Source organism: Parasteatoda tepidariorum, chromosome X2 (assembly GCF_043381705.1).
Source record: "Parasteatoda tepidariorum isolate YZ-2023 chromosome X2, CAS_Ptep_4.0, whole genome shotgun sequence".
In the NCBI taxonomy this organism is placed as follows: domain Eukaryota; kingdom Metazoa; phylum Arthropoda; class Arachnida; order Araneae; family Theridiidae; genus Parasteatoda; species Parasteatoda tepidariorum.
In genome coordinates this window covers 6,242,428-6,264,825 of record NC_092215.1, presented here as the reverse complement: position 1 = coordinate 6,264,825, position 22,398 = coordinate 6,242,428, and the positions used below count along the sequence as shown (strand labels likewise).

At 28.7% G+C, this 22,398-nt stretch overlaps 2 protein-coding genes across 2 annotated transcripts in view; both read right to left on the bottom strand.

The window, feature by feature from the left end:
• The window catches only part of LOC107455522 (multiple epidermal growth factor-like domains protein 10), a 50,072-nt gene extending 42,145 nt beyond the window's left edge, over positions 1-7,927 (bottom strand). Inside the window, exons 1-3 of the mRNA XM_071188314.1 lie at positions 7,882-7,927; positions 6,513-6,575; positions 5,328-5,390 (exon numbers count right to left, since the gene is read on the bottom strand). Of these exons, the coding sequence (XP_071044415.1) occupies positions 5,328-5,390; positions 6,513-6,575; positions 7,882-7,927 (172 nt within the window). The remainder of the gene's footprint in view (positions 1-5,327; positions 5,391-6,512; positions 6,576-7,881) is intronic.
• A 2,606-nt stretch (positions 7,928-10,533) lies between these two features.
• LOC139427259 (protein draper-like) lies at positions 10,534-21,254 on the bottom strand. The gene is made up of 3 exons (XM_071188313.1): positions 21,151-21,254; positions 14,671-14,766; positions 10,534-10,654 (listed from the first exon to the last, which is right to left on the bottom strand). Exons 1-3 carry the CDS (start codon positions 21,252-21,254, stop codon positions 10,534-10,536), a joined length of 321 nt encoding a protein of 106 aa, XP_071044414.1.
• Positions 21,255-22,398: the final 1,144 nt, after the last annotated feature.

Sequence of the window (22,398 nt, the reverse complement as noted above, 5' to 3'; positions counted from 1 at the left end):
AACTTATTAAGCGAATTGAAAAATTCTCTGGCACAATAATAAAATTTATTCATCCAAAGATAATTCAATGTAAAATATAACTTTTATAAGATTTTTATTGCTTAATTTAAAAATAGCTGAAAATTTTTTTAACTGTAAGGTGAGCAATTTTTTGCACCATTTAAAGACTATAATCATACATGAAAAAATACAAAAAATTAGCAATATTGGTTGAATAGTTCTTGAGAAATCGAATTTCAAAGAAGTCAGATATTTAAAATTTGATTTCTCAGAAACTATTCGACCGATTTTGCTCAAATGTTGTATTTTGCCATGTAAAATCGTATTCTGTGAAAAATTTGTATATCTCACAATTCTAAAATTTTTCGACCATTATTAAATAAAATAATAAATATTTCCAAAAAATATGTTTTGCATGGAATTATCTTTGCGTAAACAAATTTCATAATTTAGTTCAAAATTTTTTAAATTCGCTTAAAAATGTTCTTGAGACATAAGGAAATACACAAAAATTAAAATAAAGATTAAAGGGTCTAAACTTTGGAGCGCTCTCTTGATCAAACTTTTGGGGGTCAGAAATCCAAATCCTTCAAGGAAAAAGGTATTCGATGATTCAATGAAAGTACATTTTTGTGTCTGAAAATATCGTCTGTACTTATTAATTAACATATTTGAGGTCGCACCCTCGATCCATTAAGATTGAGTCCTAGAACGTAAAGATCCAATCCTTAGATCAAAAGTTATTCAGGGTAGTCTGTTTTTTTTTTCGCGCTCTGCATACAATCGATTTATTAACTATTTATTTCAATTTCAATGTAAACGTCTTTATACCAGTTCCTAAGAACCCGTATCGATTTTTCAACCTAGAAAAATATATATGACTTCATTTTTGAAATATTTTGTTGTGAAAGAGATAGTTGCTAACCAACTATCATGGATTTGCCTTCATTTCAAGTTTGCATGAATTTAAATAGCTTTTTTTGTGTAAAATTAGTTGGGAGATTTTCAGAATATTTTAAAAGTTTTAAAATACGAATAGCTATTAAGTAAAACTAGAAAGGAAAATTTTATTATAATAAATTCATAATGTTACTGTTCATAACTAGACTAAAAGTAAAGTATTTTTGAATTGCATGTTGTTCAGAGAATTGTTAAGTATTATTTTTGAACCAGCTGGATAAAATACTCTAAAAACCAAGTTCCTTTATTATAATGTTTAAAAAAAAGCCAATGTTAAAAGTAAAATAACCATACTTTACAAACATAATCAATGATGATAACTGGTCATTTAATAAATATTTTCTAAAAAATTTAAAAAAGAAAAAAACCCGGATTAAAATTTATGACTACAAATAAGGCATGTAGTATCATTGCACAAATTGTAACTTAACAAACTAATGAATATAGTTAAATAACAAATATGTATAATATTACTACAGGAAAAATAAGTTTTTATTAGGTCTCTTTTCATTTAAATTTATTGAGGAATAAATTAAGTATGTCAGTAACTACCGAATATAACATAACCAAGTTAAAGAAAAAAAATTAAATTCAGGAAAACGTTTAAATACAAAAAGGATTTAAATGCCCTAGTGTGAAATAAAACTTGCAATTTAATTGTATCATTAAAAACACTAAAAGCAATATTAGTAACGTTTAACGAGTTAAATAATTTATTGGTTGTGAGCGAAACTGTGTAATTTAATGCCCGAATACAAAGGTTCAAGAAAGAATAGTTTTTTTTTTTAAATAATATATTTACAAAATTACTGAAAAATGAATGGATATTTTGTAGTTCTTAAATGAGATAAAATATTTTTTTTTCAGGATTTAGTAACAATCAAGAACTTTTGTTTTATTTAATAATAATCCCTTTCGAGAACTAGTTTTCACACAATTCTATACTACAAAATGTAAAAATGGTAAAAAAAATATGAACGAAATATAGTGTTAATAAATACAAAGGATGTATCATCATGTTTCGCCTTACTCTTATTTTTGCGAAATGAAAATTTGATTCTAATTCTGTCCTTCATTAATTAGATTATATCATCAGTGTTTTTATTTTTATTTTTACTACGTTTTATATTTTCATCAGGATAATATACTTCTAACTATTATTATTATGTTTTGCATTTTCATCAGGTGAAGATACATCTTATTATTATTTTATTGTGAATTCTTATTAGGGGAACATACTTTTAATTATTTTTATTATGTTTTGAATTTTAATCATGTAAATATATATTTCTAAACTATTAATGTAAATAAAAGAGTAAGAAGTAAAAGTAAATATTGTACAAAAAATTTTAAAAATATAATTTTTTTCTTATACCACTATTTTCTCTCGAAATGAGAAAAAAATCTATGTTTTAAAAAATCAAATAAAAAAAGACTTATTATCATAGTTTTTAAATTTAATTAAAATTTATCATAGCTTTTCTTTTTCAAATGAATTCTAATAGTTAATTTTCCTATTATATATATATTCCCTGATAGGTAACCTTATGGCAAACGTTGTATTTTTATTTATATTTCCTTAGAATAGAAAGGTTGACTGATTTATCCTTTCTTAAACTTAGAAGAAATATTAGCATGCAAGGCTTGCTTCCTTAAAGATTGAATAAAAGAACGCTAAAACCTTTACAAAAAATCTCATGTTTTAGCTTTTATTTACAGGTTTTCTAAACCTTATCTTGGCGTTTTTTTCATTAATGTAACTTAACATTAATGTATTTCATTAATCCAAGCTCTCAAATGAAACATTTTGTTTGTCTTGAAAACTTAATGATAAGGCCAACCTTTACTTTTAGAGTGTCTAAGAATTTATATAAAATCCTGCGCAAATGAACCCTATTTTAGTGACATTCATAAAATCTAAAACAAACCTTAAGAAGGTGAATTTATCCTGAGATTGAGTGCGCTTTTTATTCTTGATTTGCGAATGATGATTCATTTTTGATTTCAGTAGGTTTTTCTAGCCTTGTTTTATAAAAGCAGATTCAATCTCTTTTTAAAAGGATTGTTTATCAAGCGTAATGCGAACCGCGCGTTTTAACATTGTTTCAAGATAGCATGGTTTATTTGCTAAACATTTATAGACCGTGTTGGGTATTATGATGAAGGTTGTTGCTGACATTAAAATAAACATTACACGGGTATCTGAGTTTATGTCTTTCTGTATTTTCCTGGAAATCTGTCGTTTAACAAATTCGATTACGAAAAGTACAATGCCATACATTTTTAAATTACTTGTAAAGGTGTATCTTTATGCATATTATGTCTATCTCTATTTTTGACGAAACAAAAATGAGATATTTTTTTTATAATATTTCATTTAAGATTAATTCATCAAGGTTTTTCTATTATAATTTTGAAATCCATACTCAAGCGTAAGGCATTAATACATTTATGAACTATTGAACCTTCATACTAAACCTTCATTTATTGGTTTATTATAAGAATAGTAAAGCAAACACATTATTTTATTAGATTTTGAAATCTTCACTCAGGCTTAAGTCATTAATACATTTATAAACTATTGAACCTTCATACTAAATCTTCATTTATTGGTTTACTATAAGAATAGTAAATCAGACATATTATTTTATTTGATTTTGAAATCCTCACTCAGGCTTAATTGTATTCATACATTTATAAACTATTGAACCTTCATACTAAACCTTCATTTATTGGTTTATTATAAGAATAGTAAAGCAAACATATTATTTTATTAGATTTTGATATCCTCACTTAGGCTTAAGTCATTAATACATTTATAAGCAATTGAACCTTCGTACTAAACCTTCATTTATTGGTATACTATAAGTATAGTAAATAATTGTGCAAAAAGAATTACTTTATTATCATGTTCTATTTTTGCTACTATTTTTGTTCTTAATGAGAAGAAAAACTATCTTTTTGCCAATTCGGTCCGAACATATTTTATTTGTTTTATTTTTAATCTCTATTTCTAACGAAATCAAATGAGACATTATTATTCTTTCATAGTATTTTATTTAAGATTATATCATCACTTCTTTTTAATTATTTTCATTATTATATTTCGAAATCCCCCTTCAGGTGAGACTCATGAATACATTTATAAACTATTAATGTATACGAAAGCAATAAAAAAAATAATAAGTGCGTAAAAAAATTACTTTAACATGATTTATTTGAATTACTATTTCTGTTCCTAATGTGCAGAAAAGCTGTTCTGTAGTAAAGTCACTTCAAACATATTTTATTTGTTATGTAAGACATTTTATTCAAGGTTCTCTTTTCAAGTTATTTTTTAAATAATTTACATAAAACATACATCTACAGCTGTACTGCTTTGTAGATTTAATATACAAAAATCCATTACGAAATGCAAATTTGAGGTGGTGAAAGTTATTTCTAAGATCAAAACATAAACATTTCTTTCATCTCATTAGAGATTTTCTAAGAAAATTTTCAAGTGCAATCCCGTTGAAGCACTTTTGATCATGGAATGAATAAAATACAGCAAATGTTTATTTGGAATGTGCCAAAGGAATAAATACAATTGATTTTTTAATAATAAATATATAAAACCGTATTTTAGAACTTTATTTTACTTTATTTTACTTTTGTTTTACTTTATTTACTTTTATTTTACTCTATTTACTTTTATTTTACTTTATTTACTTTTTTTTACTTTATTTACTTTTTTTTACTTTATTTACTTTTATTTTACTTTATTTACTTTTATTTTACTTCATTTTACTATTTTATTATTTTACTTTTGTGCTCTGTTTAATACTTGCAAAAATATGACAACAGTTGAGATGCTCGATATCAATAAAAGCTAAATCAACTTTTTTTTTTCAAAATTAATACTTTTCAGTTCTTTTTTCTAATTCCTAAAAGATTGCATCAACACTGTTAGAAATTTCTCTGTAAACATAACAATTTATTTATTTGTTACTTCATCATATTTAACCAAAACAGTCAAATAACTATAAAAAAAAGATGATATTTCATACTGTTGTATGTGAGAAGAATGATTTATTGATTGTTTCTACCTAAGACGGTTTAACAACCAGAATGTATCCTGGCCAACTTGGCAAATCTTATGTAACTATTTGTTTTGTATCGTGCCGTCGGATTTATACAGTAACTGAGAGATAGAATTGGTCAAAACATGATTGGCTGAACAAAGCACCCACAGAGATCTTTTTTTTTTTTCATGGTTTTGAAACTATTTAAAAAATGATTACAAATTTGTACACGAATTTCCTTCGGTAAAAGTTTTTGAATGCAAAAGTTTGTTAAAACACTTTGTGAATAAAAAAAATTCTTACCTGGTGCACAGAGGCATGATCCATTCTGTAAGAGTGTTCCATTATTTTCACATTTGAAACTTGCTGTAAGAATAATCGAGCAAAATATTTAATATTTTATTTACATTTTATTTCAACAATTAATGTTTTTCAAAGGAGAGACACTATAATTTTTTTTAGATCGGTTCATTATTCATTGGCATGCATACGTCATATTCGAAAATATTTTCTTTCTCTGAACTAAAGGTCACATTAATTATAAATATACTAGGTGTTTTATAATCTTTTAGAATTCGTGTAGAAACTGAAGTCAGAAAAGCTTTCACATTGAATGTAACAAATTAAAATAGAAGGAAAAATCAAATTTTAAGAATTAAATCAAATCAAATTTTAAGTGAGGAAAATTTCCTAAGTGCCTAGACAATGTAAAACAGTAAAAACCATGTTGATTACTTGTGTAAACTTGGAGATATGGGATTGGTCTTTCAGTTTCTATCATTTTCCTCAGGCAGTCAAACAAATTTAATGTTCTCAGTCCCGCCTTTCTCAGTAGTGGTTACTTAGATTTTGATAATTTTCTTACTTGCTTAAGCATTAATTTTGGACCTCTTATGTGTTCTGTTCTTGAATTTAGTTTTAAAAGAAAGTATGTATTAATGTTGGTTATTACGAATTTCCCTGTATATGGCATTTTCATTTTACGCGCATATATGGATAGAATACATATTTGTACATGTTAAGCTGTGCTTTCATAAAGCAGTGTTTTTTTATCAACTCATGGACTCTAAACATCTAATATTTTTATATTTCAAAAGCATATGTAACTAGTGTAGTTTTCGTTACTTCTGGGAAAATAACCGACGACTCTGTATGGTAATGACATTACTAGTTTTAAAAAACAACAACATAATTTTGGTAAATAAGGCCAAAATATATTCTATTTAAGTCATTCATTTGGTAACGGTTTACCAGAAATACTTGTTTTCAAAATTTTGGTTCTTATCACCGCAAATTTAGTAAAAAATAGGAATCCAAAAAGCAAATTTAACCAAACTGTGGCCCGCCGGAAGGTTTTATCCGGCCCGCGGATAGAATTCTAACTTGCCGATCCGTAGCGAATATAAACAAGTTACATTTTACAACCATTATTTTGTCTACTTTGTTTAAAGCTATTTTTTCTTCTTTCTTTNGTTGAAAAATTCTTACCTGGTGCACAGAGGCATGTTCCATTCTGTAAGAGTGTTCCATTATTTTCACATTTGAAACTTGCTGTAAGAATAATCGAGTAAAATATTTAATATTTTATTTACATTTTATTTCAACAATTAATGTTTTTCAATGGAGAGACACTATAATTTTTTTTTAGATCGGTTCATTATTCATTGGCATGCATATGTCATATTCGAAAATATTTTCTTTCTCTAAACTAAAGGTCACATTAATTATAAATATACTAGGCGTTTTATAATCTTTCAGAATTCGTGTAGAAACTAAAGTCAGAAAAGGTTTCACATTAAATGTAACAAATTAAAATAGAAAGAAAAATCAAATTTTAAGAATTAAATCAAATCAAATATTAGGTGAGGAAAATTTCTTAGGTAGGAGAGAGTGGGGTCAATTGTAAAATTTTTTACTTAACTATTTTTAACTAACAAAAACTACAATATATTATTAGTATTAATTGACAGACGAGTTAAGTAGACTATCCTCTACCAGAAAAAAAATACCTTATTTTAAATGCTATTATATTAGTTATTAACAATTTTTGACAGTCGTGCACTTGTTACAATTGTCCCCACTTACGAGGTCAATTGTAACGGTTCATAAATTCAACTATCACATAGTTAATTATACATATTATCATATCTGTGATATTTTTTTAATTGATCAATATAGTAGTGATATTTTAGGAGTAAAAATAATAATGAGCAGAGACCTAAAGAGTAAAACTTTTAACTTCAAGGGGTTAAAAATTTTAATTTATGCTGTGAAAGGTGACAAATAAAATAATGTAATGTAATAAACAACATGAAATAATGTAATAAACAACATAATATAAATGATATAGGAAACTATTGGTAGTTCTTAAAGAGTTAAGTAATGGTTTGTTAACATAAGATTATTTATTTCAGATGTTACAATCGTCCCTTCACTTATTGTTACAATCGTCCCCAAGACGCCATTTTCAGCTTCATTTGTTAAAAAGAATGCTAGTAAATTAACAAAACTAATATTTTTTTTTGAAATGTTAATTTTGGTGTCCACTTACATATTCGGTTAATAATTTTTGTTTGTTTAAACAAAATTACTTTGTTACAATATAATATTCTAATACGAAAAAAAGTACTTACGTAGCGTGAAATTATCTTTTGTGATGTAACTCTTTCAAAAGTACATAATAATGGTTGCCAGCAGGGGTGTACATGTAGATTTATTAAATACACCTTGTGCGCCACCTTGGAACCAAATCTAGAACCCGACACTCGAAATTTTTGCTCTGTTACAATCGTACCCTGTTACAATTGACCCCACTCTCCCCTAGACAATGTAAAACAACAAAACCCATGTTGATTACTTGTGTAGACTTGGAGATATCGGATTGGTCTTTCAGCTTCCATCATTTTCCTCAGGCAATCAAACAAATTTAATGCTCTCAGTCCCGCCTTTCTCAGTAGTGGTTCCTTAGATTTTGATAATTTTTTTACTTTCTTAAGCATTAATTTTGGACCTCTTATGTGTTCTCTTTTTGAATTCAGTTTTAAAAGAAAGTATATATTAATGTTGGTTATTACGAATTTCATTTTACGCGCATATATGGATAGAATACATATTTGTACATGTTAAGCTGTGCTTTTATAAAACAGTGTTTTTTTATCAACTCATGGACTCTGAGCATCTAATATTTTTATATTTCAAAAGCATATGTAACTAGTGTAGTTTTCGTTACTTCTGGGAAAATAACCGACGACTCTGTATGGTAATGACATCACTAGTTTAAAAAAACAACAACATAATTTTAGTAAATAAGGCCAAAATGTACTCTATTTAAGTCATTCATTTGGTAACGGTTTACCAGAAATTCTTATTTTCCAAATTTTGGTTCTTATCACCGCAAATTTAGTAAAAAATAAGAATCCGAAAAGTAAATTTGACCAAAGAAATGCTTTTTTCCGCCATGCTCTAAGGCAGGGATGGGCAAACTACGGCTCGCTGGCCAACTGTGGCCCGCCGGAAGGTTTTATCCGGCCCGCGGATAGAATTCTAACTTGCCGATCCGTAGCGAATATAAACAAGTTACATTTTACAGCCATTATTTTGTTTACCTTGTTGAAAGCTATTTTTTCTTCTTTCTTTTTAAACAAAGTACTGATGATCTTTTTACTTTCTCTATTGATGGGATTGATTGAAATAGTTAGCACAGACAGCTTCAATTGGTGAAATTTTGAACGCAGAAGTTCTTTATAGAATAGCTCCAACTAATGTTTTTCTTTCTCGAGGATCAGACATATGAAATCTAACATAGGTGAATTATGCTTCACATGTGGCAGACAGCGCATTTTAAGCTCCAACGAGCCGGTGCGAGTTCTAACATTATTTATTGAGTATGTAAAGATCGCACATTAGTGTTGTTTCTAAAGATGTTTGAGTTTTGCAAATCATTACCAAAAGATAGTTTCCAAAATTTAATATCTCATGCCCAGAAAATCAGTGTAATGTTTGCTTCATCTTATATATGTGAACAAGTGTTTTCAACTATGAACCTTAGAAAAAATCATTTCAGAAGTAGACTAACAGAAAACCATTTAACATCGTTCCTTAAAATAAGCACATCTCACTTCGAACCTCAATATAAGGAGCTTTTAAAAATGAAATAGCAATTTCATTCATCTCATTAAATATTTGAATTAAAACTTGTATATCATTTTTTTATTATTTTTATTTTACAAGTTTCTACTCGGTCCACCAAACTTTTTTTCCCCCGATTTTTGGCCCTCGACTAAAAAAGTTCGCCCATCCCTGCTCTAAGGTATCATGACAAAATTACCAAATTATACCACATTTACCATATTACATTCTTTATTTTTTTATTTCTTTATAACCGTCGTTCAACAACCGACCCTATTTTTGAGTTTGTTTACGACCAATAATGTTCAACTACGTTGCCTTGTCATTTTGAACCCAATCCAGAAGACAAGGGAACTCCTGGATCAAGTATTGGGAGAAATTTGCCACTTTTTGAGGGAACTAACCCGCATTTGCGTTACATGGAGAAGAAGACCTCGAGAACCTTCAACGGTTAACCTGTTGGCAAGGGAACTCTAACCCATGATCCGTCAACCATTGAGGATATTTCACGTCAGCACAGTGGTCGGTGCAAGCCGGATGCGGAATTCGTATTGACCAGCCATCGCCGGGATTGAATCATGGTTCACCTCATTGGAAGGCAAACGCTCTATCACCTGAGAAATCCCATCTCACATTGTTCATTTTACAAAAAAATATTACCAAAGCGTTTCGGGAAAGATTACCGATAAATTCAGTAAATTGCGATTTTCTTTTTCTCAACGTGGATAGCAACCCTATATTCTATAGTAATAATCATCTTCTTGATATAATTAACCAAATTTCTTAATTTTTCGGTTGAATTTCGTAACACCCCGTATATGTCAGAAACTTCCTGTCCAAAATGAAAGAAAAAAAGCATGCACATTAGAGGTGGCAAATTAATATTCAAACGAGAAATAAGCAAACGCGCTTTCCACATCGGGCAAATCATTTGTGAGATGGAAAAATTTTGAGAAGATGGGACATTTTTTTTAACCAGTTTAATTTCCTATATAAAATATTTATATCCAAAATAATTCTCATAGTCACCCTCCAAATATTCTCCTTTACTTCTGGCAATCAAACAAGTTTCGATGTTTCCAGTCAGGTCTTCCTCAGTTGAAATTCTTCAGTTTTTGACAAAGTTTTTTTTCTCACTTGTTCATTAAAATGTGTATAATCTTTGGATTTGATTTTCAAAAAGTATTCTATTAATATATATCAAGACTAGTTTTTATGGAACATCCTATGTAGCAGGAATATAAAGATGATTGTAGCAACTTAAACTTTCAACAAATAGTCCGATTTGAAAGAGCATGTTAAGAATATGACAAGAAAGTATTAAAATTGATTGTTAGGTTCATATAAGTTACGCGAAATAAAACAATCAGAGGGGTAAAGTTTATAAATTAGTCAACTTACAAACGCATTCGCCATTTTTTTCTTCATATCCAAAACAACAACGTTTGACGACATCAATTTCTTCTTTCACTATTTGTTTGTTTGAAATTCCATACATCGTTCTAAAATTTAAAAAATGAAGATCTATATTAAACACGTACGTTTATTGGGCTGTTTAAAATACAGATGTTATTGCTTATTAAAAAAAATACGACTTTTTGAAACTTGATTTTTCAGGAACATTTCGGCCGATTTTGCTCCAATTGTTTTTTTTATTTTGCCATTATCAAATTGCATTTTTTAAACTGACGTAAAAAATTGTATACCTTAGAATTTAAATTTTTTCGACTATTATTATACAAAGCAATAAAAAAGAAGAAATTTTTATTAAAAGTCATTTTTTGCCTGGAATTATCTTTGGACAAATGAATTTTAAAATTAAATGCAAAAATTTTTCAATTTGCTTGAAAAGTTCTCTAGATATGGTAAAAATACCAAAAAATAAAATAAATTGACAATAAGGAATCTAAACATTGAACTGCTCTCTTAAACAAACTATATAATCATATATTCCAGATTGCAGATACCCCCTTTATTTTGAGGGTCACTAAACAGAATCCGTTCTAAAAAACGGAATGATTATTCAGAGAAAGTATATTTTTTCATGCTTCGTAACTTAAATAGCTCCTGCGCAAATTAATTTGAAATATTAAACGTCACCCCCACGAACCATTAAGATTGAGTCCTAGAACGTGAATACCCTATTAATACATCAAAATTTATTCAAGGTGGTCCGTTTTTATTTTTATTAATTAATTAATTAATTAATTTGTTTATTTTGCGCACTGTATTAAGCGCAAAATAATACAGAAAACACGCTAATGATAACAAAGACATTTGACCCAAAAAATGTATTTACACTCGCTATAAATTAATCTTAATTGTTGAAGTGCCTAAGTTAAAATTATCTAATTACTTAATGCACACGATAGTTGAAGTTGTGAATTCAGACATAAAAACGTAGCTTTCTTTCACTAAATGAACATATCGTTTCTATTTGACGGATTTGCATTCCTGATCGATATTACGTTACTATGAAGATCATTAGTATGTTACACTTTTAAAGAAAAATCTACTAAATTTACGGGGAAAAAACTGTCAGCTGTTATACCAATATAAAACCGTTAATTTCGCAGATAAATATTTTTCATTCAAAAACTGACTCTGTTATTTTGCGATCACTGTTATTTTAAATGAAAGTTCTGCAAAATAGCTGTGTCATCATTGTGGTCAATTCAAGTTCAGAGTATGATTTATACGACGCTGAGATTCGAACCTGACCTCCTCAAAAGTCTTTTGAGCTACCACAGCTCTCGTATCACAGTAAAAAGAAAACTGTTTTTATCTATAAAGTCTTATTGAAATAATATTTCAATGTAAAAACGTTTGAAATTATATTGGCTTAACCGTATAAAAATGTCTGGCAACTTAACTAACCAAAAAATTATATCTAAGGAAGTATAATAATCAGGTAGAATATCAATTTGACAATAAAATCGGATGTCCGTTTTATTTATGCGATGTTTGAAACCATAAAATAATTGCTGAAAAGCGATGAGCTAGTATAAAAAATAATAGTAAAGGAAAAGGTCGAGACAACAAGCAATGCTGCAAGGCAAAAAACTAGATTTGAACTAATTGTTTTAATCTGTTTATGATTAGAATGAAAAAAAGAGAAAACTGTTTTGTCAACAAAATAGGTTTAAACTGTCAGATATACAGGGAAAATCTGTAAAAAGAGCAAGAATGTTTATAGTACGCTAAGTTTTCTTTTAGCAGTTTTTTTCCCCGTGAATAATATGTTTTTCTTCCGTAGAATTAGGAGGTTTTTTGATGTCTGTAATTTGTATAAATTATTTTATAAGTAACGATGTTTATTTAGGTATATTTTATCAAAAAATTGCTCGTTGCTAACCATATTACATTGATCTAATCAGATATAACTTCGAATTGCAATATGCTTTTATAATAGACAGAGGTTGGACACAATTATGGAAAGACTTCTATACTAACTATATGTAAACTTTCTTTCCTTAAGAAGCTATAGTTTTGAAAGATTTTACATGGCAAAACTGTTGGCACAGTATTAAAGATCGCGTTTGAAGCTTTCAGAAATGGTGTCATTTTTACCAATTCAAAGTTGGGATCGACCGAAATGAAAAGAGGAAACTAATAACTTCTTTCTAGCTTTAATACCCGCAACAACGGGGATAGCCTGTTTGGTAGGGAGTTTGGCCCATATCCAGGAGGTCGCGAGCTCCAACCCCGCCGGCCGAAGAAAACCTGTGTAGTAAATGGTGACTGGTTCACTTTGAATCTGTCTGGTCACAAAGTTCTCCTTGTTCCCATAACAAATTAATACCTCTGGAGGGCCGGAATAGCCTGGTTGGTAGGACACTGGGCCCACCCATGTCCAAGAGTTCGTGGGTTCGATCCCCGCCTGCCGAAGACTCCCCGTGTAGTAAATGGTTACTGATGAGCGTTAAATCTTTCGAGTCACAAAGTCCTCCAAGTTCCCACAACAAATCAATACCTCTGGGGGTACTGATCCAGGAGTTTCCTTGTCTTCAGGATTGGCTCAAAAATTACAAGGCTACGGAGCTCAGCATTAGTAGTCGTAAACCCAAAATTGGATTGACAACGACTTCAACGACGGATATAAAAAAATAAAAAAGGATATAAAGCACCTCTGGGGGTTCTGAGATTGATCGTTCTATGGTTCAGGTCAAAAAATACGATCTGTGAATGAATAAATGGATGTATGAATGGACCTGCCCTATAAACGGGCTGTGACGAATGTGTGGCTGACATCGTATTATTCGCCATAGATGGCAACACTGGAAGTGCACCTTCTACCTTAAATTCGTTTGGTTTCACCAGGCAAGCTTACTGGTATTGGTAAATGGCATTAGAAACAACAACAACATACCATACAACTTTGAAATCATTCTACCGGATTGCAATATTTAGATGAGAATACTTCTTTAATGATCGTTGTTTTGAAAAAGGAAATGAGTTAAAAAAAATTCCAACACTCATTTTGTTCGATACAAATTTTGCGTGAGTAAAAAGAGCGCCGTTCCTAAAAGCTACAAGCAATATCTTTCAAATTTTGTCAACAGTTTTGCTATGTATAATCTTCCGAAACATTTGCTGCAGAAAAATTATTTACATAGAGTTAGGGTTTCCATAACCAATGCACACTTAAGAATAAAAAATGTAATCAGGGTATGTGCTACATTTTAGATTTTCAAATTCATTACTTTCCGTGACTCATTTCAAGAAATTTTTATGATTTAACGAAGTTACTATTTTCTCTGACGAACACAAAACAATAAATTTTAAAAGCTTTATAATAACATTAATTGAAATAATTGGTATAACCAAGAGCGTTATACTCTGCGTCTTCATTTTTACAGATTTTAAACTAAAAAAAACAGAGTGAAGAAAGAGTTGAAGCAATAAAATAGCTGGAAAAAAAATACAAAAGCATATAATATTTTTTTTCTTTTTCTCCGCAGAATTATATTTTAAAGATACCTTTCTTCTGTATCGGATTGGAAAGAAATACTCCTGATTTTTCTGTTCTCATTTCGGAATTTTAATCACCAATAACTGGCTTGCTTCAGCTAGAATTTTGAATTAATAAAATGAAAAAAATAAATAATAACAAAAATTCTGAAATCACAGAAATTTAAAAGATAATTTGCTTTAGAAAGGATGCCTTTTCTTTCTTTTCTTGAAAAAACACCATAATTTTTAAAGAACACGATAAAAATATTTTATATTTTAATAAAATATGATTGTGAGTGGGGATTTTATTACAAATTCAGATATTCGGTACACCATAAAATTGGGGGGGGGGGTTCTATTTAAAAAATTAAACTTTTGGGTGACCTAAATCCATGACTTTCCATGATTTTTTTGATAGTTAAAATCATGACATTTCATGAAAAATTTTGTTCAATACCGAAATCCTTGACTTTCCATGATTTTTCATGACTTTTCAGGTGCGCTAATACCCCGGTGTAATGTATAAAAAAATATCCATTCTCGTGTAAATGTAAATGTTTCTTACCTGTAAACCGAACATCTTGGAGGAATGTTCAAACACCATGTTGTTGTTCTTATTTGATAAGGGCGAGAGTAAGTAATCCAAAGAGTCTTGTTATGTCTGAAATTCCACAAGATGAAAAGTTATAATATTTTTTTTCAAGAACTAATTACAATAATTTTTTGTCTGATAAAGGAAAGAATGAATTGAGTAGGATATTTAAATTATTTCTCGTTCATTTATTTCATTAGAATTTTTTATTTTTTTTACAGAAATACAGCATAACTGGAAATTATGATTCCTACTTTAAAACGTAAATCTTTGTCACTTTATTCAATATCCCGGATTTGCTTATTTTTTATTTCCTTTAAAAGAAAATAAGAGTGATTTTATATCTAAGTATTGCGCCACAAAATTAATTCATTATAAAAACTGCTGTTATCACAAATTATTATGTCTATTATTTAGATTTTAAATGACGTTGAAAAAATCAAACGCAACATTTTACAATTTTAAATTTATTTCCCTTCAGTCATTCATTTCAAATTTAATTCATGGAGAAAATAACCCATAAATTGAGCATAGTTTTTATAAAGTAATTTGCCTCAAAATATAAAACTTAGATGTCAAAAGTCGACGAACTAGGCGTTTTGAAAAAAATTGAAATCGTGTTTTTGTTATTGTTTGATAGTTAATACGATATTATAAGAATTTTGTTATATCTAAATGTAGTACAAGAAAAATAATTACATTGTAAGCAATTATTATTTTCTGAAATGATTCCAAATATTTTTATTTTCTAAATGATTTATGAAAAAATTCAGGAAGAATATTTTGCAAAAATTTTACTTTTACTTTATTGTGAAAAAAACCCTGATTCTTTTAACATGACTCATAATAAATATTTTATTTCAAAGTGTAAAGCTGAAATTTTTAACAAGTTACAAAAACTTATGCTTTTGATTTTGATTGATAAGAAAGATATTAAAGATATAGATCCAAAACTTGGTGCTGTATCGAAATAATGCACAAAAGCAATTGCATTAAAAAAATTATTATTTTCAGAAATGATTATAACTATTTTCCTTTTCTAAATGATATATGAAAAAGGTCAGAGAGAATATTTTTCAAATTTTATCCTTACTTCATTTTATTGTAAAAAAAATCTCATTTATTTACATGAATCATAATAAATTTTTGTTTCAAAGTGTAAAACTAAAATTTCAATCAAGTTACTTAAAAAAATCACACTTTTGTTTTTGGTTGATAAGGAAGATAATAATGATATAGATTCAAAGAGTCTTGTTTTATCTAAATATTCCTCGACAAAAACAAATACATTATAAGAAAAATTATAAATATTTTTTGTTTTCAAAATAGTTTATGAAAAAAGTAAGGGGAAAGATCTGGGAAATTTTTATCAATATTTTATTATGAAATAAAAACTACTCATCTATTTATTAACATAACTCCTAATCAAATTTTCAGTTTCAAAGTGTAAAACTGAAATTTAAATCAAGTTACTGAAAAATCGCATCTTCGCTATTGGTTGATAAAGAAGATATTAAAGATATTGATCTAAAACGTCTTGCTGTATCTAAATATTGCCCGAGAAAAACAAATACATTATAAATAATATACTATTTTCAGAAATGACTAAAATCTTATTTATTTTCTAAATCATACATGCAAAAAGCCAGGGAGAGAATTTTAAAAATTTTATCTTAACTTCATTTTATCATAATAAAAACAAATTTATTAGCACGACTCATAATAAAAATTTTGTTTCAAATTGTAAAACAAAAATTTTAATCAAGTTACTAAAAAAATCACATTATTTTCTTTGGTTGACAAGGAGGATAATAAAGATATAGTACAGATCATAAGAAGCATATTTTTATTTTCTAAACAATGAATGAAAGAAGTCAGAGAGTCAGTTTTTTCCTTACCTCATTTTATTATGAAAAAAATTCATAACCATGACTTATAATCAAGTTTTCTGTTTCACAGTGTAAAACTAAAATTTTTATGAAGTTACTCAAAAAAATCACGCTTTCACTTTTGGTTGATAAGGAAGATAATAAAGATGTAAATTCAAATACTCTTATTGTATCTAAATATTGCAAGAAAATAGCTATTACATAATAAAAATGATTTTAAATATTCTTATTTTCTAAGTGATAGATGAAAAATGTCAAAGAGAATATTTTGAAAATTTTATCTTTCTTCCTTTTATTATAAAGCAATTACTCATGGCTTTAGTATGACTCATAATAACATTTTCTACTTTAAATTGTGAAGTTAAAATGTTCATTTAGTTTAACTCAACAAATAGAATAAATCATACACCTTAAGTGCAACATCATTTAGTTTTAATTATTATCTGCTTTTTAATTATCATATCCTTTTTAAATATTATTTGAATTGAAACTCTTAAAAGCTTTATTATTGACTTTTTCTATTACTGAGTTTTAATGACCTTTTTTACTATTGATCTTTTAAGCATTAATAAATAAAATGCAATATTTATAATGAAGATACTAGATTTTTATAGTCCAACAAATAAAATCTTTTAAACTACTTTCTTTAAAAAGTATTGGTTATAAAAATTGTAAAATATTTCTTCTCGTAAACTTTATAGTTAAAAAACCTTTTAGTCTAAGATACAAAATTAAAGTATCTTTTTCTTATAAGATTTTTTTTCTTCCTCTGAGAGATTAAGAAAGTTATGAGTATCTTTAAAGAATCAAAAAATTTTCCCTAGTTTATTTCACTTTTTACTTTCTAATATGTAAAAAGAATTCTTATAAATTTGTCAAAGAGAGAATGTATCAATTTAGTTAACAAAATAATTTTAAAAGAAAAGCTATTAAATAAATAAAATAAATTTAAACTCTCACTTAATTAAGCAGAATTAATATAATTTCAGATAAGAACCATATGTATAATACAAAAAAGTTAATACTACTTGTATTAAAATCACGAGTAAACCAATCGAATTGCGTGTTGCTAAAGAGTGCATTAACGAAAAAAATTTCTTATGAGCTAAAATATAAATATTATTTGAGTTTAGTGACAATGATAAATGCCTTATTTAAAATTTTGCGATTTAACATTTTTGTCGTAATGCTGGGTTTGTACTCCTAGCAGTCAAACCTATCTAATCTTGTGTATGGTATATGAAATGTTCCACTACTATTAAAGTTCGTATTTATATTGTTTGAAATCTTGTTAGAAGATAAGGCAACAAACAAATACCGATTCTATTCATGAGAATAGTAGTAACACAGTAAATCAGTCATTATAGAACAGTTTGCATTTATTTTGATTAAAATCTTGTAAGAAGATAAGGCAACAAACAAATACCGATTCTATTCATGAGAATAGTAGTAACACAGTGACTCAGTCATTACAGAACAGTTTGCATTTATTTTGATTAAAATCTTGTAAGAAGATAAGGCAATAAGCAAATACCGATAATATACTTGAGAATAGTAGTAACATAAAGAAACCGCCACCATGGAATAGTTTATATGTCAGCATTTATTGTGGTTCTAGCATACATAAAGTTAATCTACTTTGACTTTAAGCAATTCTGCTCTATATCGATTTATTCTGAAGTGGGATTTAGTAAGATTCAATACTATCTTATGTACAGTGTGCAAAAAAAAGGGAAAAAAAAAGGATCACCCTGAATAACTTTTGATCTAATGATTGGATTTTCACGGTTTAGGATTCATTCTTAATGGTTCGAGAGGGTGACCTCAAATACGCCAATTAATTAATGCAGACGATACTTTAAGTTACAAAATCAGACACAAGAACGTACTTTCTCTCAATAAATATACCTTTTTTTTTCTCGATGAATTCAGATTTCTGACCCCTAAGATATAGGGGGTAACAGTAATCAGGAAAATGTGGTCTCCATAGTTCGGCCAGGAGAGCGATCCAAAGTTTGGACCCCTTAATGATAATTTTTACTTTTTGCATACTTCACCATATCTCAAGAAATTTTGAAGCTAATTAAAAAAAAATTGCACCCAATTATATATATCGTTTATCAAATGATAATTCCATTAAAAAAATCATTTTTGTAAATATTTAATATTTTTTATTATTCCTATTATTAACTTTCGAAAAATTTTGAATTGTATGGCTTATAATTTTTTGCGTCATTTTAAAGTATGTAATTTTACATAGCAAAATACAAAAATTTGAGCGAAATCGGCTGAATAGTTCCTGAGAAATTGAATTTTAAAGAAGTAGTATATTTGAAATTCAACTTCTCGGAAACTATTCAGCCAATTTTGCTCAAATTTTGCATTTTTCCATGTAAATTTACATAATTTGATCTGACGTAGAAATTACCTTATAATTAAATTTTTTTTTCGAATATTATTAAGTAAAATAATAAATATTTACAAAAGTTTGTTGTTTGCATGGAATTACTTTTGAATAAGCGAATTTGCAATTGTATGCAAAAATTTTTAGTTCTCTTAATAAGTTTCTGAGATTTGGCGAAAAATACAAAAAGTAAAAAATAGCATTGAGGGTTCCAAACTTTGGATCGCTCTCCTGCTTTCAGCACCTTGCTTTCCAGAATTCGTTGAAAAAAAGGTATGCTTATTTAGAGAAATTACGCTTTATCGCCTGATTTCGTAGCTTAAAATATCATCTGCACTAATTAATTATCATATTTGTGGTCACACCCTTGAACCATAATAAATGAATCCTAAAGCGTGGAGATCCGATTTTTAGATCAAAAGTTATTTAGGGTGGCCCATACATAGCCAGAATTTGAGTGAGCATATGAAACTATCACAAAGCATGCGGACAATAGCACAAATGTTTAACTTTAAAAAGTAATGTAAATATTATATAGAATAAACGATTTTTGTGCTCCTATAGAAAAAAAAGACATTACTTTCAGAATTGCTCACGTAGATTTTTATTTGTTTTTGTACGCTTCCTTATAAAATTTACAAACACGCAATGATAGTTATGTTTTTAAGTAGTTAGAAAAGACTATACTTAACCGTGTTGAGGTTTCTAGCTGCTAGAAGTGATGATTTAGCCTTTATTAACTACTCAAATTTAGTCTTTGTATTATCTCTTTACATCTTTTTCCATCATCTTTCTCACATCTCAAATTATTAAGACATTTTGTCGTTTCGTCAAACAAATTTTTCGCAGCTGGCATTAGGTTAATGAAGCCTTGTTGCTTTTAGATTGAAATTATGCTGTTATTGTAGTATAATACCATGTTTGTTCGTAAGGTAGTTTGATTATGAATACCTTATCTAACATGGCAATCATGCGTGAGTTTCATCACCATTTCATAATCTATAGTAATGAAACTGTAGTGTGTCTACCACTACAGAAGTATAATTCCAATTCACTGGAATATAAGGCATGTTAATTTGATTCTATGGCGGGGTAACTTTTTATAAATGATGGTTGACATTGGCGATAGCTACCATCCCCTCATTGGTGACCCGGACGTGATGTGAACATGTCTACCTTGACAGAAACTCCCACTTCCATATGAACACACCTATCTTGGCAGTAACGCCCACTTCAAACTGAACACACCTACTTCGATTGATGGTCCACATTGAACAGTTGACTTGCTACTTGTGACTGCGACTTTATCTATCTCCTCGCTCTGTTGCTACTCAGCCTCGATCATACACAACGTTGGCCTGTATTCACTCGACTGCTAAAGTCGGCACAGGAACGACCACGACCGTGAACTTAATACAGCTCTCACAATAAGCACTCAAAATTACGTTGATCTTAATACAGCTCTCTCGGCTTTGCACAAAACAGCAAGGAATCAACTAGCGGTATTCATTCATCGAATTCTATCACAGATATAATTCTAGTGGGGGAGTACTGAAGTGTATCTACCACTACAGAAATATAATTAAAATTCACTAGTATATAAGGCATGATAACTTGATTCTTTTTTTTTAATGGCGGGCACTTGGAACTATTGTCCATTGGCCACAGAAAGTGCCAGAACTGCTAACTCTCTTTTCGTTACCCAGTGGGCACCTGTGGCGAAGCGTCACCACGTCACATTACCACAACCCGTTTATAGGGCGGGTCACATTTACACACAAAGGAGAGAGGACATAGAACACAGATAGAGACAAAGAAACATCCATGCCTTGCCCGGGATTCGAACCCAGAACCTTTCTGATGCAAGGACAGTTCCCTGCCCCCTACACTGGCCGGTCGGCTAACTTGATTCCATGGAGGGGTACCTTTTCATAGATGAAGGTTGACATTGCCGCAAAACTATACCAACTAGAAACACTGCTTGTTGAATTCTGCGACTTTTGAAATGGAGGCGATACTTACTCAGAACTGTTAATACAGACTCTATTTTTAACATAATTTTGTGACGCGAGACTAGACTGTTCTACCGCTATATTTACAGTATTTCTCGGTACTTATAGTATTTTGCAGTATTTCTTAGAGCAATCACAGTATACTTACTTTTGTTCTTTAGTACACACATTTGGACCGCTAAGTGCTCCTACTGATGCAACAAAATATAAAACACAAAGTGTAGGCCAGACTCCAATAACAACACTCCGCATAACCTATGTAAAAATTTTGCTTATGAAAAAGTTTATTTTAAACAAAAAGAAAATAATGTCATTAATAAAATGGTAAAGGAAAACATTTATAAACACTTATTAGATAATACAAACATACCTATTGTTTCAAACAAATTATGTGGTATATTTTCACATTTATAAACGGCAAACGCTCTTAAAAAAGCAATGGATCTGTTAAATTTATAACAAAGATACAACGTAATTGTGTAAGGAAACATGTCATATCGAACTCTGTCAAGTCCATAAAATGAATTTTTTTCAGAAATGAATAACACTAAACACTTTTAGCACTAAAAAACAATTGAAAGTCTTGGTTTCGATAGATATTTCATTAAAATTTATGAAATTCTTGTCTCTATTTTAACACCGCATTGAATGTGAGGTGGAAATTGCTTGTTTCCATCTCGAAAAACGTCATGCTATTTAATAGAATAGCACAGTTTTGAAAGCACTATTCAATGACAATTAAGATCTAAAAAAAAATGAGCTTTAACAAAATAAATAAAAAAATAAACAAATAAGCAAAAATTAAAAAATAATAATAAAGCAATGTACGAAAGCAATAATTAAGAAAGCGGAAAAATAATAAAAATGTTCATTATTATTTTTTTGCCGTTAGAAAAATAAATTTTTGTGTCGTTCAATGTGATTCCAGGTTAAAGAGAATTTGGGTTTAGTTCTCAGTTTAGGCACACTTTTTGTTCTCATTTTTATTCATAAATTTAAAGTAGAATGAATTGAAACTAATATGAATAAAAAATCTAAACTATCACTGATTTTTTATGTTTATAGTCTGATGTTTATAATCCGAGACAAAATAGAAACACAATAATATTTGTTTTCTGTTTCAAGTCTCTATTCATGGATAAAAAATTTAATTTTTAAATATAAAACTGGAAAAATATTAAGAACTATGTTCCATATATTGATTTCAAATTTTGCGTCATAGCCTTTTGTAAACAGCACTGACCACTTTAATATGTATTTTTAAAATGATTGCATAAAATGAATGAAATAAACATAGTCGCAAATTCATGTTGAAACGAGAAAAATGCTATGAAATGCTAACGAATCTCTACAAAGAAAGAAGCACTGGGAAAATGGGTTTCTAAACATTAAACTG